The sequence below is a fragment of the Crinia signifera genome, chromosome 6 (assembly GCF_055691185.1).
Source record: "Crinia signifera chromosome 6, ASM5569118v1, whole genome shotgun sequence".
Taxonomy (NCBI): domain Eukaryota; kingdom Metazoa; phylum Chordata; class Amphibia; order Anura; family Myobatrachidae; genus Crinia; species Crinia signifera.
The window spans coordinates 79,950,545-79,967,420 of NC_139222.1; the positions used below are offsets into that span (position 1 = coordinate 79,950,545).

At 44.2% G+C, this 16,876-nt stretch overlaps 1 protein-coding gene across 1 annotated transcript; it reads right to left on the reverse strand.

The window, feature by feature from the left end:
* Positions 1-523: 523 nt before the first annotated feature.
* On the reverse strand, positions 524-13,814 carry DYDC2 (DPY30 domain containing 2). The gene is made up of 5 exons (XM_083145401.1): positions 13,497-13,814; positions 12,313-12,486; positions 5,025-5,144; positions 2,858-2,968; positions 524-1,288 (listed from the first exon to the last, which is right to left on the reverse strand). Exons 1-5 carry the CDS (start codon positions 13,650-13,652, stop codon positions 974-976), a joined length of 876 nt encoding a protein of 291 aa, XP_083001527.1. The 5' UTR covers positions 13,653-13,814; the 3' UTR covers positions 524-973.
* Positions 13,815-16,876: the final 3,062 nt, after the last annotated feature.

The window sequence follows — 16,876 nt, forward strand, 5'->3', positions numbered from 1 at the left end:
ACATAGGGAGAGATTTATCAAAGCATGCAGAGAGTTAAAAGGGATAGAAATAAAGGGTGAAATTTAGTCGGATGAGAGATTCAGAAAGTGAGAGATTTGGTAAGAAAAGTTTTTTTTAAAGCAGCAATCAAAATCAAACTGGTGTTGCAGTGTAAATGATTGCCACTTTAAAAAAACTGGAGATTTCTTACCAAATCTCTCATCCTATTAAATTTCACCCAATGTAACAACCAATCAATTTCTAATTGCTATATTACAGACTGTGGGGTTTATTCTAGTTCAGTCTTTCTGACAAAATCCTTCTTAGATGGACAAAACCATGTGCACTGCAGGGGGGCAGATGTAACATGTGCAGAGAGAATTAGATTTGGGTGAGTTATTTTGTTTCTGTGCAGGGAAAATACTGACTGCATGATTTTACACTGCAATATAGATCTCACTTTGAAGAAAAACCCCACCCAAATCTAATTCTCTCTGCACAAGTTACATCTGCCCCACCCGCAGTGCACTTGGTTTTGTCCATCTAAGAAGGATTTTGTCAGAAAGAATGGACTAGAATAACCCCCTGTGTTTGATTTGACCAATGACAGGAGCAGATTGGCTGGTACTGTATTGCTCTCCATTGTTATTTTCCTCCGAGCTTTGATACATCTCTCCATGAATTGCATATGGATCATCGAATGCTAGACTTTATAAGCTTTATTTGTCTCCAATAGTACTGAACAAGGAGATGTGCACTTATTTCAGGCATGTCCAAACTTTGGCCCTCCAGCCGTTGTGAAACTACACATCCCAACATGCCTTGCCATAGTTATAGCATTCCCTAATAGCAAAACGTTGGCAAGGCATGATGGGACTAGTAGTTTTACAAGAGCTGGAGGGCCATAGTTTGGACATGCCTGACTTAGTTCCTACATTACATTTTGCAAATGCCCGATGAACTGCCAGTTTTGTGCAATATGATGTAAGAGGTTCACAGTTCCTGATCTCCTGCATCAGGGCTGGGTTCATTGTCCTCCACCACTTTTATGTCACTTTGCTCTGTATTTGTGTTGGCTGTATTCAAGGAAAGGGAATCATCATCTAACTGTACGCTATCACTTTGAGGAACTTCCTCAAGCTCTGCGTGATCCACAACTCCAACACCCGGATCAGAGTTTTCTTGGGAGTCCACTGCCTCATTCTTCTGTTGGTCTTCATCTGTGTCCATCACACCTGGTTCCACATCAAGTGCTTCATCTGAGTCTTCCATCCCTGGGGAAACATCCAAGTCCTTCTGTTTCCCACCCTTAGCAGATATGGAATTCATTAAGTTTAGTTTTTATTTTATGTTTGCAAAAAACTTTTGACTAACAGCCTAATATTTATTAGTTCTTCAGTTCTGATTTGAGTATTATTAATGACATAAGGCCTGATCTAGAGTTGTATGTTATTATATTTGCTTCTACAATATCTCACGCAGCCTATGTTTGAAAAAATGCTAGTGCCGGCCAGCAGATTCTCCACCTACAATAGCATGCAACAGACTGAATAAATGCTGCTACTCCCACTGGAAGAGCCACCAGGGGCTGAGAATACACCAGCATTGACACAACAGCAGACACACATTGGCTCCTCAAATAAGCCCTGTGGTGCCAGATTCAAGTACATCTTTCTCTTTAAATATGACCTTTGAGAAAGCGGTTCTGCAAGTGACCAAACATCCGTGACTGGAAACGGGCAGTTGGAACTGGCCCAAACTGTTTTCGAGTTTACTTTCAGTCACCTCCTTGTCTCCATCTAAGAATACAGTGATCTTTCCAGGACTTTGAGATTATCGATACAGAGCAAATCCAAAACTTTAACCGTTTTGAGAATTAGCAGATGCAAACTATTCAGCAAAAACATCAGCATTTTGTCCAATTCTGGATCAGGTTCTTAAAAGCTATATACAAGTGCTGTTTGTCTGTGCCGATTAGTTTGATACTAACTGGGACCGATTCAGACCGGTTCTTACAGGACCCAATTTGGGCCCGTCTCCAAAGTTTTGTCACCAATGCGCATGGCCAAGCCCTGGCTGCGAGCACCTTTGGCACAGATTCTCTTTCCCAAGGTGCTTGCAGCTTGAGTGACAGGCAGGGGGTGTTCGCTGGGGTCCGCCCAGCTTTTCATGGGCCCTTCATGTCCCAGTCCAACACTGAAAATCCCCTAATGTACGGTGCAGAATAGAACCAACTTTATTGGCCATGTATGCTTGTGCACACTAGGAATTTTTTGTGGATTTACAGTACAGCATCAAGCAGGGATGGGGGGGGGAGGCATTACATACATTACATGTTGGGAACACATGCCCGCCGAGTTGCACAGCGACTAGGCAGCCATCAGCAGCGCCACTGGTCACTGCTATGTACAGATTCAGACACTCAGTAGCACAAAGATATACAAGTGCAAAGTATCAAATTTATCCGCACAGTGTCTTGGTGTGGCCTAGTCCCACTGCGCTGCTACGAAGACACATTTCCAGCATAAAAATAAGCAATAAAGGCACTGACGCTGGAAGAGTCTCACGCAACCTGGCGTGCCTAGAGTGGCTGATTGTCATGACTGCAGCAAAGAATTATTAAGACATATCTCAATGACATGGTTTATTTCCCTTTCCACATAATCTCCTGTTAATCTTACTGACCTGTGATAATACATTTGGCATACAGCAGCTTTTGGAAAAATGCATTTAACAACCAAGAATTTTTATTTTTAGGTAAAGAAAGTTAAATACATTTTATTCTGCAGTCCACTAGTTATGACCCTAGTATTTTTCTGTTATAATAAATGCAGCTCCACTTTCTCTTCCTATGACCACTCCCTGAAGACTACTTACTGCGGCTGTGAGACTTTCATCAGTCTCTTCCACGGTAGGTAGGTGAGGAGCACCAAACTTCTCTGTCAGCTCTGCAATAGTCCTTTGTGGGGACTCCTCTAACATTTTCTTCTGAAAATAAGATAGAATTGTCTAGTTACAGCTCATACAAATACAAATTCAAATGAAGTGTTCTCTTTGGCATGAGCCTTAAGCAAGTATAGAACATGGCTGCTGGTAGTTCTTCAGATATTTAAATAAGGGTGCTAGATGAAAATAAAACGTGAATAAGAAAAATCACCAGTGCCTAAACAATTTTCCCAGCAAAAGCTAAAAATAGATAAAATACAGTAAAGTTGTGTACCCACGGTGCATGATTTCAGCTATCGATTTTGACTATAGTCAAAATCTCATTGTGAGTTAGGCAAAATCAGACAGTATTCAGCCACATGCATTCCCTATGCGGTATTGGTATTGCATGGCTAAATAGACTGTGACTAGGCGACTATGGTTATTATTGTTTATTTATTTATATGATGCCTCAAGGGTTCCACAATACATAGGTGAGCAAAAAAAAACAAGAAAATAACAATTAAAAGCAAATTAGGAGAAGTACATGGTAAATAAAAGACAATTGCAGCAGCAGACACTGATGCAATTATAAAAGTGGCAGAAACATAATCTTAGAAATGCGCATGAGGAGAGAGGATCCTGCTCGTGAGATGTCACCTGTACAATGTATTTGTTCTAGGGCCAAATAGAAAGATAGGGTAAATCTAAAGTAACAAAGGAGAGTGGTAGATTGCGCTAAGATATGATGATTTGGATTAAATTGAATAAATTAAATGGATAAATTAACAAGAAAAAGGGAAGGGTGGTCAGGTGTTAATTTATCAATTTAATTTATTCAATTTAATCCAAATCATCATATTTTAGCACAATTTACCACTCTCCTTTGTTTCTATATTGTATTGGGGCTGACTCCCCCTTTTTTCTGATTGCTGCTTCAGCCAAACACACCCACACCAAAGCGCCTTGAGTAGATATTTTTATATCTCTTTTTCCAGTAAATCTAAAGTAAATCTTAAGTGCAATTAGAAAAAAATCGGATAGTCAAAATTGGCCATTAGCCTGAATAGCATAAAATGCATAATATATATATATATATATATATATATATATATACTTGCGTTGCTGGCGGCACTCTCAGAAATGAAAACACACACGATGGTGTAGTAAAGAACTCAACGTTTCAATTGTATTGGCACAATTTTCGTCAAAATTGTGCCAATACAATTGAAACGTTGAGTTCTTTACTACACCATCGTGTGTGTTTTCATTTCTGAGAGTGCCGCCAGCAACGCAAGTATACCAAGGGAAGTCTGCAAGGGCTTATCCGGGAGGGCACCCAGCAAATTATCTGCAGTAGCAGAGAGCCGGTTCATCCCCGCACGTGTGTGTATATATATATATATACCAGTGATGGCTAACCTTGACACTCCAGCAGTTGTTGAACTACACATCCCAGCATGCCCTGCATCATTTTTAGCATGGCCAAATTGCAGAACTGTAGCAGAGCATGCTGGGATGTGTAGTTCAACAACAGCTGGAATGTCAAGGTTAGCCATCACTGATATACACTGTACATATTACCTGAGACAAAATAACATAACGGTTTATTGTTTACTATTTACAAAATATAAAAATACACCAATAATTGTTATCAGTTCTAGAATTCGTTAACCTCTTTTTTGTCGGAATCACTTATTCGACAATATAATATTATTTATATTGGGTGTCTTTGGAGACTGCGTCGATTACTTTGATATGTGACACTTGTATATTGTGTGTGACTGATTCTGTATACCCAGCAGAACAGAGGTTGCATTGAGAAAAAGCTGTGCTTGCTACTTTGTAGCACTACAGATTGGAAGGGGGAAAATTTACTAAGATGGGAGTGGTATTGATGATGAGATGTTGCCCATAGCAACCAATCACATTATACTTCTAATTTATTTAGCACCTTCTAGAAGATGATAGAATCTGATTGGTTGCTATGGGCAACATCCCATCTTCAATAGAACTCTCATCTTAGTAAACGTACCCCTATGAGAATGTTTTACAGATAATCTAATTGTGATGTGTAGATAATGTAGTGGTGTAAGATGTGGAAAATATCCGCTCTCACCCGCTGTTCTTCCATTCTTTTCTGGATTAACATTTCTTCTTCCTTCAATTTTTCAATTGTCTCAAGCTCCTGTCTTGCCTCTTCCTTTTCTATTTCCAGCTCTTCCCTTTCCAGGCGCCTCTTATACAATAAAATAAAAAGCACTTAATAAGTTTAAACGACAGCACAGATAAGCTAAAATTATAGTTTCTTATTGAGTATTTGATAGCAATTCAATTGAGGAACAACAGCAGCAGAACATGTGATCAATATAATAGTGGTTCCCAATCCGTGTTCTGTGGATCACTTGCAGAGGTGTCACTGACTGGTGGTCCTGGGCAAATCCCAATAAACCTGTGTGTGGCTGGCAATCATAAATTATATGGACACACAAAAGCACAATTCTGTCCAACTCCACATAACTGACACACACACACACATATATAGACATACAGTATATACATACAAACAAATACAGGGGCTCAACACTTACCATAATAAACTAATTTACCTTAATATTCAAATACTCAAATAAATAAATAATGCGGTTTTGGTTCATGAATTGATCAATGCATTTAAGCTTGCAGCCCATTGCCAAGGGACCCCATTTGGGTGTGGATCATATTTTCTACAACAACTAGGTCGACAAGCATTGGGTTGAAACCACTAGGTAGACATGCAGCAAGATCGACATGGGTCTAGGTCGACATGGATTCGGTCGCCAGGGGCATTAGTTGACACAAGCATTAGGTCGCAGCTATACACACTACCCAGAGATAAGCGGTTCCAGATGCCAATGAAGGAGCCTGGTGGTGGCAGCAATTACTCGAACACAACTGGAGAAACCATCTGCCGCCACCAGCAAAGAGGCAGTGCAGCAGCTATACACACTACCCAGAGATAATTGTTTCCAGATGCCAATGAAGGAGCCTGGTGGTGGCAGCAATTACCCGCACACAACTGGAGAAACCATCTGCAGCCACCAGCCAAGAGGCAGTTCCAGATGCCGATGAAGAAATTGAGCGGTGGTGGCAACTACTCACACACAACTAGTGTGCAGTTGGCACTTGCAGGCAGTCAGTCAGTGTCACAGTAGCAGTGGTCAGCAGCAGCATGATGTAGACATTAAAAGGGAAGCCCAAAGAATTAGGAAGACTCCAGATAAACAAAAAACGGTACTTATGTATTATCTGGGCTCCCATGTTAAATGCACCCCATTTTTTCATACCCCTACTATCCAATTACGCATGGAGTTGATTTTATATAGTGTGGCGAGCGCAGCGAGCCACCGTGCCCGAAGCGTGGTGAGCGCAGAGAGCCCCGCGAGGGTACGCGGTGTCATAAGTAAAACAGGAGCCCAGATATTACATAAGTACCCAAAAAACACATTTGGGGCAGAGTAGACCCATCCTATCTCAGCTCAGTCTCTCCTTACTGATCCACAGTTATGCTGGGTACACACCAGGACGACTAGGGCACGATTCTGTCAATTTAGATCCAATTCCGACCGGTTGTATGCAGATTGTATGTACTATCGTGTGTTTTTGACATTTATTTGATCCGATTCCGATCAAATGCGCGTTCACGCCGCTCGTTTGGTCGCATCTTTGGTCCTACGTGCTGCAGGTAGGATCTGTCAATCCCAGGCCGACCGACCGTCAATCGTATGCAGATCGTGAGTGTTTTTTGCCGCCTCCGTCGTCCGTCCGTCGGTGCGTCCGTCGTTTGATCCAGCCTATTTGAGTGGCATTTCCTAAACACTCCCCCGGCGCCATGTTTTTCCACATAGCAAACAGCGCTGGCGCAGCAGTTGGACTCTCCTTCTTGTCTCATCTCCCAGAACAACAACCTGGTATGTTTGCACTCCCAATGCTCTTCTATGCATGCCCACTGTTGCCACCAATGTATATAGTGTGTATAAAGCACTGGTTTGGCAACCGTGCACCCGACCATGTCACTGTTTTTTTTGGGTGGGCCCCATGTCTGTGTGTATACATATAACCAATGTCCACCATTGCAGTATTCCAAGCACTCCTCTCTGCTAGGCCCCATTCACCTGTGTGTGTGTGTGTTTGTGTATATATAGATATATATACATAAACCATTGTCCACCATTGCAGTATTCCAAGCACTCCTCTCTGCTAGGCCCCATTCACCTGTGTGTGTGTGTGTTTGTGTATATATAGATATATATACATAAACCATTGTCCACCATTGCAGTATTCCAAGCACTCCTCTCTGCTAGGCCCCATTCACCTGTGTGTGTGTGTTTGTGTATATATAGATATATATACATAAACCATTGTCCACCATTGCAGTATTCCAAGCACTCCTCTCTGCTAGGCCCCATTCACCTGTGTGTGTGTGTTTGTGTATATATAGATATATATATACATAAACCATTGTCCACCATTGCAGTATTCCAAGCACTCCTCTCTGCTAGGCCCCATTCACCTGTGTGTGTGTGTTTGTGTATATATAGATATATATACATAAACCATTGTCCACCATTGCAGTATTCCAAGCACTCCTCTCTGCTAGGCCCCATTCACCTGTGTGTGTGTGTGTTTGTGTATATATAGATATATATACATAAACCATTGTCCACCATTGCAGTATTCCAAGCACTCCTCTCTGCTAGGCCCCATTCACCTGTGTGTGTGAATAGCAATCTGCACAATAAAATGTATAGTGGTTTTCATAAAAGTTTATTAACATTTTAAATACTTAAAACATAAGAACTAGGTAAACTGGTAACTATAACTATAAAAATTTAAATATGAAACAAAACATGGGTATAACTATAACAACTAAAATGGTTTTATCTTTTTACAGTCCCAATGTCCAACGCAAAGGAACAAGAGTTTTTGGAAGGGTTTATTGAAAAATATCGTACACACGAATGCCTGTGGAGAACCAAATCCAAGGAGTATTCAAACAAAATGAAAAGAAACCAAGCCTTGGAGGAGTTGGCACGCTACAGTCTTCCATTTCACCCAGAGGCCAATGTTGAATGGGTGAGGAAACGCATCCAGAATATGCGCACGGTGTTCTTAAAGGAACACAAGAAGATGGAGGCTGCAAAGAAGTCTGGTGCTGGAGTCGACGAGATGTATCAAACATCGCTCTGGTACTATGACCGGTTGACATTCACCCTCAGCCAGGAGTCGATGAGGACAGGAGTAGTCCTTATGGTCGAACAGGAAAACCAAGAAGTCGCGGCGCAGGAGGAGGAGGAGAATTCGCAGTCTGCATCGGTGAGTCTATTTTTTTGGCTATCTAATTGATTCCTCCTGCCAATCCACAGCGCCCTCCCCATTAAAGTAGGCCATGTACTCTTCCCTCACCTGTTTGGCTCGTGCACTCCCTGTGTAGCGTTGTGTTGGGGTTTGCAAGGAGGATATCTGCACTACCTCCTCTGGCAGTTCTTGGTCTTCTTGGAGTGCTGTGCCTGTAGCCCTTTGCTGTGTGGCTTTTCTGCGGAGCAAATTGTGCAGGACACAGCACGCCGTGACAACCCAGTCAATTTTGTCCACCCTCAGGTTAATGGCAGTGTGAAAAATGCGAAACCGGCTTGCCAGGATGCCAAAAGCATTTTCCACAACACGCCGTGCCCTGGATAGCCTGTAGTTAAAGATCCTTTTGTCATGGTTCAGGCCCCTTTGCGCATATGGCTTCATGACATGCTCGTGCAGGCCAAAAGCCTCGTCAGCCACAAAAACAAAGTTAAGCCCCTGTTTAGTTTCCTGGACAGACGGCAAGTGAAGGGTGTTCGCTATGAGCCTTTCGTAGAACTTTGTGTCCTTGAAAGTGCCACCATCCGATGCACGGCCATTCCTTCCTACATCCAGGAAGATAAACTCATAGTTGGCATTCACCACAGCCATTAGTACAATGCTAAAATAGCCCTTGTAATTAAAATAGTAGGAACCACTATTGATAGGCTGGGCTATGCGGACATGTTTGCCATCAATGGCTCCACCGCAATTTGGGAAGTTCCATCGCTGTTCAAACTCCTCTGCGATGACTTTCCATTCATTCACGCTGGTAGGGAACTGAAATTAGAAGTAAATAGAATTGATTAGTAAACATGTTCAATTTTTTTACAGCTTGGTGACTACCCACCTGCAACCCCAGACCTATCTGTCCTATCTGATAATGCATGCACATCTAACGAAGTTCCTACTCCGGCACGCACTCCGCCACCCACCCTGGAACCCACTCCACCACTCCCCCGTGCCAAAAAAATGCGTGGCAAAGGAAAAAAAGGAGAAGCAGCGGCACATGAAGAATTTATGATGCGGGCACATCAAGTCCTGCAAAGAAACCCGGACAAACATGACAACTACTTCACTTATGTGGCAGAGTGTGTTCGCAACATGGCTCCTGACCAGCAACTTACTTTTGAAAAGTTATGCATGGAGTTGGTGTATAATGGCAGTTTAGGGTATCTCAACAGTGGCACTAAAATAGTTGGCATTGGTAGTGCACCAGACACACCACTGTCATTAGAATCACCAGTGCCTACTCCGCCTGCCACCGTAGCAGGCCAGTCGAGCACAATTCCAACACATACCCAGTCAACACCTACACAGCCTTCTCAACCCCCCCAGTACCGTCAATTCTACAGTTCTTTACTGATAGAAGATCCAGAGTGTCCTGTTTTTGAGGATCTGTCTTAAAAAATAGGCTACTTTATCATTTACCATCGACATGGTCTCAGCTGCAGGTATGTGATGGCCACTGCTCACATGGCGTATGGCGCACATCAATGGGGCCGGGACCATTGCATCTGCGCCATGCGCCATGTGGGCCGCAGCCTTTACATATCTGCAGCAGACATCCTCTGCCACACAAGGGCCACAGTGTGTATTTTTGTTTATTTATATGCTGCTACCTGTACCTGCATTACCAGAGGGAGAACAGGATTCTCCTCAATCTGGATAGCAAACTCCATTTATTGCCCTTTTGTCTTTACCAATAGTATGGGGTACTGTGCGGCAGACATGGTCTCGGCTGCAGGTATGTGATGGCCACTGCTCACATGGCGTATGGCGCACATCAATGGGGCGGGGGCCATTGCATCTGCGCCATGCGCCATGTGGGCCGCAGCCTTTACATATCTGCAGCAGACATCCTCTGCCACACAAGGGCCACAGTGTGTATTTTTGTTTATTTATATGCTGCTACCTGTACCTGCATTACCAGAGGGAGAACAGGATTCTCCTCAATCTGGATAGCAAACTCCATTTATTGCCCTTTTGTCTTTACCAATAGTATGGGGTACTGTGCGGCAGACATGGTCTCGGCTGCAGGTATGTGATGGCCACTGCTCACATGGCGTATGGCGCACATCAATGGGGCGGGGGCCATTGCATCTGCGCCATGCGCCATGTGGGCCGCAGCCTTTACATATCTGCAGCAGACATCCTCTGCCGCACAGTACCTTATCCCTACTGTTGTAAGGGCATGTTCCAGAAGTTACCAGAGTGTCTTTTGTCTTGGTTTTCTACATATATGCTGCTACCTGTACCTGCATTACCAGAGGGAGAACAGGATTCTCCTCAATCTGGATAGCAAACTCCATTTATTGCCCTTTTTTCTTTGCCAATAGTATGGGGTACTGTGCCGAAGACATGGTCTCAGCTGCAGGTATGTGATGGCCACTGCTCACATGGTGTATGGCGCACATCAATGGGGCGGGGGCCATTGCATCTGCGCCATGCGCCATGTGGGCCGCAGCCTTTACATATCTGCAGCAGACATCCTCTGCCACACAGTACCTTATCCCTACTGTTGTAAGTGCCTGTTCCAGAAGTTACCAGAGTGTGTTTTTTGTTTTTTTATATGCTGCTACCTGTACCTGCATTACCAGAGGGAGAACAGGATTCTCCTCAATCTGGATAGCAAACTCCATTTATTGCCCTTTTGTCTTTACCAATAGTATGGGGTACTGTGCGGCAGACATGGTCTCAGCTGCAGGTATGTGATGGCCACTGCTCACATGGCGTATGGCGCACATCAATGTGGCCGGGACCATTGCATCTGCGCCATGCGCCATGTGGGCCGCAGCCTTTACTTATCTGCGGCAGACATCCTCTGCCACACAGTAGCCCGTACTTATTGGGAAAGTTTAAACTGGGTCATACATACTTAAATCTTTATATATAGTGTGTGTTTTTGTACAATATCTTTTATATATGGTATTATAATATATTTTTGTTGACACAATCTATTTACTATTTTACATGTTTTAACCATGAAAGGCCTAAAAAACCTGTTTCTGTCCTAGGCCTAAATTATAAATAAAAATATTTTGTTTGCACAATAAAGTGTACAGTGTATATTTCATCCTTACCTTGCAATACTGGTACTGCAGCACCTTCACAATGGCTTTGCAGGTCTCCGGGATGATGAGGCCCAAAGCTTGCGGGGAGATGAGGGATCCAAACTTTAGGTCAGCAAGAGACCGTCCTGTCGCCAGAAACCTCAGGGTGACCACCAGCCGTTCCTCAGCAGGGATAGCCATGCGATACTTGGTATCCTGCTTCTCGATGTGGGGAGTCACCAGACGCAGCAATTCCTGGAATGTGGCATCATCCATCCTCAAGAAGTTACGGAAATCGTCTGGGTTATTCTCCCTGATGTCCCTGAGCAGTGGCATGTGCGAACGAGTCTGACGCTGAAGTAGCCACTGCTTTGTCCAGCATGATCTTTCTCTCCTGCGCTGGGCTCTCTGACGCCTGAGCTTCAAAACTGCATAATAGAGCAGGTACTGTTGCTGGTGACTACCCATCACTGCATTCTCCATAGTGCAGGGTTAAAAGACACTTTGTAATGGCAGGCAAAACAAAGTAATGTGTAAATAGCTATGTCCAGCGTTCAGCAGGTATAAACCAAGCCTCACTAGTAACAAAGCAGAAATACACTGGTTTAAAATGGCTGCTGCTATTCCTATCCCCCTCTGCTAGTCCTCCCCCTCTGCTAGTCCAGCCCCTTCATTCAAATTTCAAAGGCCCATCTGACGACGGTCGCATGTGTTCTTGCAAAAAAAACAAAAACCAGCGATCCGACCGTCTTAACGACCATCGCGGGCGCATCGGGATCGGATCTAGATCGTTCCGCAAAAAAACACAATTTTTGCTAATCGTTTGCTGGGGACTGCCTGGGAGCTCCCGGGAAGTCCAAGGGAAATCGTTCCATGGTCGTCTATCGGTCGTGAACGACGGTGGTCGTCCTGGTGTGTACCCCACATTAATGTAGGAGAGTTCACAATCCCCTGGAAATGTAAATAGTTTGTTACCATTACCTTTTCATATTCATCCAGATTGCTCCTGTATTTGTATATCCAGTGAGCAAGATACTGAATAGGATCTATCGGTCTTTTCTCGGCTACTTCTGACAGTCCTTCTGCCAGACACTTCCCTATACATCTCTTCAGGTACTCAGAATCCATTCTTCTTCCAGAAATACTGTACACCAACTATTCAGTGAGATTAACGGAGACATTATTGAAATTATTACAGTAGAACATGGGTCAGCACAGGGGTTAGCAAAGGTTTTTTTTTTTTTTTTTTAAATAAGGAGATGTGAAATCCATGCCTTGATTCTCATTTACATATAAGGCTATACATTTGCAAAGCATACTGCCAGAAAAATCCTGTTGCAGCCTATGAGCTACACATCGCAGATGTAGCTCTGAAGGGTTCCCCAGGAACCCACCACAGAAACGGCAGCTGTGCATGTATATGTGCATGTCAGTGGGACCACACATGTGCAGCACACTGATATATAGATCTGGCAAAATCGCTAATATCATGCTCACATTGTGTTGAATATACATTTAATGATAAAAGGACCCCTTAGTATTCAGACAAAAAAACATTTAGTTAACCATGGTTATTATCGGGCTCATCCAATTACCCCCCCCCCCCCTTTTTTTTTTTTCTTCAAAGTTTTTTTGGGCAAGTATCCGGATCCCATGTGTTATCCCTGCTTCTGGGGTAACATAATGGATATTATGCGTTGTGTACCTGAGGAAGGTGAAGCATAATGCCAGAGAAGTGCCGGGTATCAGGGCTAACTGAAAAGCCACCGGCAAAACAATTAGCTGTGGGAATTTACTGCAGCTAATTTAAAATCCCCCTAAGTAGGAAAATGACACAGCACCATTAGGGAGCCAATGCAGGTATGAAATGTTGCTATTTATGTGCAAATAAACTATACTTAAGTTTCACCCAATTTTCCTGCTTTGCGTGCAGCTCCTCTCAGTCTGCCTCTATCTAATATACAAGCTGACACATTTTAGGGAAATTTGCTGCTTGCACAGACTTTTCTAAAGTTGCACAGAGAAATGAATGCACAGTACTAGCTACTAATTTTATGGTTTCCACAACACATAGGGTCGTATATATTATATACTATACTGTATGTTTTACAGTCTTACTAAATGTACACATAGTGTAAGTACACAGACAAACAACACCAACTTACACGTTCGTGTTGCCCGGTGTTTCTGCGCTCCCACTGATATCCGAAACGCGTCCCTGGTCTCCCAGCAACTGGGAGGAAAACACGTGACGGTGAATTGTTGCCTTGCGCACCAACAACAGAATAAGCCAGCGGCCATGTTCGAGTTTGGCTTGCCATTGTGTCTCCAGTAGGTTTGAAAAGAATAAATAGCTGTGTCAGAACGAGATAAATTCCCGTCAAATTTCGTCCTCAATGTGAACCGAGCTACAATATGCCGAGTGTATTACTGAAGAGTTCGGCGTTGGCCGCCATGTTTCCGGAGACCGGTTCTTTGAGAGAACGCGTCCTGTTCGTTCGTACGGTATCTATGTTGAGTTTATCTAATATCGCCATCTTGTGGAATATTCAGGCAGCACAAGAAAAGTTTATTCCACGATAAATACAATGCACATCCATTCAGCTGCTGCAATATAAAAATGTTATTATGAACAATTTTATCATTATTATGCTTTAATTAACTGAATGGACTAAAGATTGACGTTCCCAGTACAATAATTGCGCAGACTAACCTTTTTTGAGGGGGGATTTGAAATATATAATATTCATAATGAGTTGTATTGACTGTATTAATATAAGTGTATATATTTCTATGACACAGAATATTGAAAACATTTTAATATATGTCCAGTACCACTTCTATTTCTTCTATTACATATGTTACACCATGGTCAGCATAAACAATGACCTGGCATTTCAACCTGGGTAGAGGGCAGGGTTGAACACGGGTTCAACCCTGGTCACAGTGTAGTGTGAATGGGTAAGCTGGGTCGATGCGACCCAGGACGTGTTCACATTATTACCCCTTTTACACCAAAAATCCCGTATCCGACCCGGCATTTGGAGGAATGATCCACGCCGCGTCGGATCCGGGATTTACACCGTTTACACTGCGGCGCCCACCCGCAGTGTAGACGGAGGCGGTGCATGGAGATGACATCGTCATCGACATCGCCAAGCGCCGGGACCGCGGTGATCCTCGCCGGAAACACCGATCGCCGTGCTGGGGGCAGCCCTGCACCAAGGTAAGCTGCTGGGCTGCCCCCGTGCACCCCGCTCCCCAGCTCTGTTGTCCGCGAGGTGAATGGATGCCACACACAGGCATCCATTCACCTCCTCCGCTGCCGCCACTGCTGTCTGCAGAGTATAGCAGACAGCAGCGCAGGCTGTCTGTGCCCCCTGTCCAACCTGCGGACGCTGCTGTCCGCAGATTGCACGTCCCCCATTGATGTAAATGGGAGCCGGGTCGGAAGACCCGGCGTACCCATTTACCCCACCCTCTACCCAGGTCCTAGCCGTGTTCTACCAAGGTCAGGACCTGGGTAGAAGTCCCGTGTAAAGGGACACGGCGTGTCCCATTTACACCGCCGCTGACCCAGGTCTGACCCGCCGAAGACCCGGGGTTTTTCGGCGGTGTAAAAGGGGTATAATGGAACAGCCAGCGCATGAAGATGATTTCATCTGTAAATACTGGCTCTGGCAGAAATAAACCAGGATGACCTGCCAGTCTGAAAGGGGTTTCAGCCATGTCGCACTCGGGTTTGACCGTGCAGAATATCCCAGGAGCGACATGGCAATATGGTTTGAAAATAAACTGGTTTTACATTTTGGGGGTGATTCAGCTTGGTGTAAAGCTAGGTGTAAAAATTGCCAAGCAAACATTTGTATTCATCCTAGTGGGATGCAGTTACAATCCCGGTGGTCGGGATCCCGGCGTTCAGAATCCCGACGCCGGAATCCCGACCGCCGAAATGCCGACACATTCTCCCTTCGTGGGTGTCCACGACACCCCTGGAGGGAGAATAAATTAGTGTGCCGAGCGTAGCGAGGCACCGGGCCCGCTGCGTGGCGAGCGCAGCGAGCCCGCAAGGGGGGGCGATCCACGTCCCCCCTTGTCGGCATTTCGGCTGTCGGGATTCCGGCGTCGGGATTCTGAACGCCGGGATCCCGACCGCCGGGATTCAATACTGAATCCATCCTAATGACCTGCGATGTTTACCTTATATAGGAAATATAATGTTTTTAACACATTTTTTTTATTTAATTTGAATTTATGAGCAGCGCTGGTATTTGTAGTGGACAATTATATCATTATATCATCAATATATCATTCACAGAGATGTTGGCACTCAAAGTAGAGGTTAATTTTTTTGCACTACAATCCTCAACTTTGCCATTACAGATAAGCTGAACTAGCATTGCTCTGACAGACTATGGGCCTTATTCTGGTTGGTGCGTATATTTCCGAATACTTTCGGATGGCGTTTTTTATCCGTCTGCGCATGCGTGGGGAACACTATGCGCATGTGCCACGCATGGTCTACGTACTTGTTCGCAATAATCCCGTACAGAAATGTGCACCGCAATCACTCGGGAAATATGGGCGTATTATGGGCGTCATTCGGAACTACACAGGGGCGTACTTTCAAAGTGGGCTAAACTGGGTGGAAACATGGGCGGACACGGGGGAGTGCACTTATTTTGGTAGGCGTGCATTCGGATAGCACACCGAATGCACACGAACAAAAAGGCTAGAAATATGCGGTGTCCATAAGCAAGTATTGCTTTGTGGACACCACTCGTTCATGCGCTAGGCAATCGGAACGCCTAATCACTACAATCAATGTCAGCTGAACACAATACAATCCACTCCTTTACTCATTACTCATTAATTACACGCTTCTCACTGCTTCAATTGGAACCATTGCAGCTTAAATGGAACATTACTAAACACACACTTATATGCTGCACTTTTCACACACTTTTACACTGCAAATAATGGACACAACTTAATATTAATAATACAAATACACATGTCACTTCTACATGTATAAATTAAACCACACATTTGGGGGGGGGGGGGGGGGGGGGCATTTATTACCAGAACTTAACAAATAAAATGGAAACCGTAACAAATTAAAAGGTACCATGCCAGGAATAAAATAAAAAAATATATAATAAAGACATGATTTTTTCACATACATAGCCACAGCAGAATCATTAGGAACACATCCGGTGGCTTCACAACAAAAGTATAGCACCAACACTTCAAGTACAGCAGACAGTAATGGTAGCCGAAAGAGGCCAACAGGGGAACCAAACATGACATTCGAAACGAGGGCAAATGTGGGTACCCTCTGCACGGAATTGGACACAGGAAGCTGACACACACAGCTCAATGAAAGATTTGGGAAGACATAAGGGTGGAGATTAATGCGGACACAAGTTCATCTGCGGGCATGTTTGCCCTTGGCAGGCTCCTTGCCACGTGCAGCAGCTCTTCGGCCACGGCCACGTTCAGATGATGGCCCAGGTGGAGCAGATGCTGGTGAGGGGGGGGGATG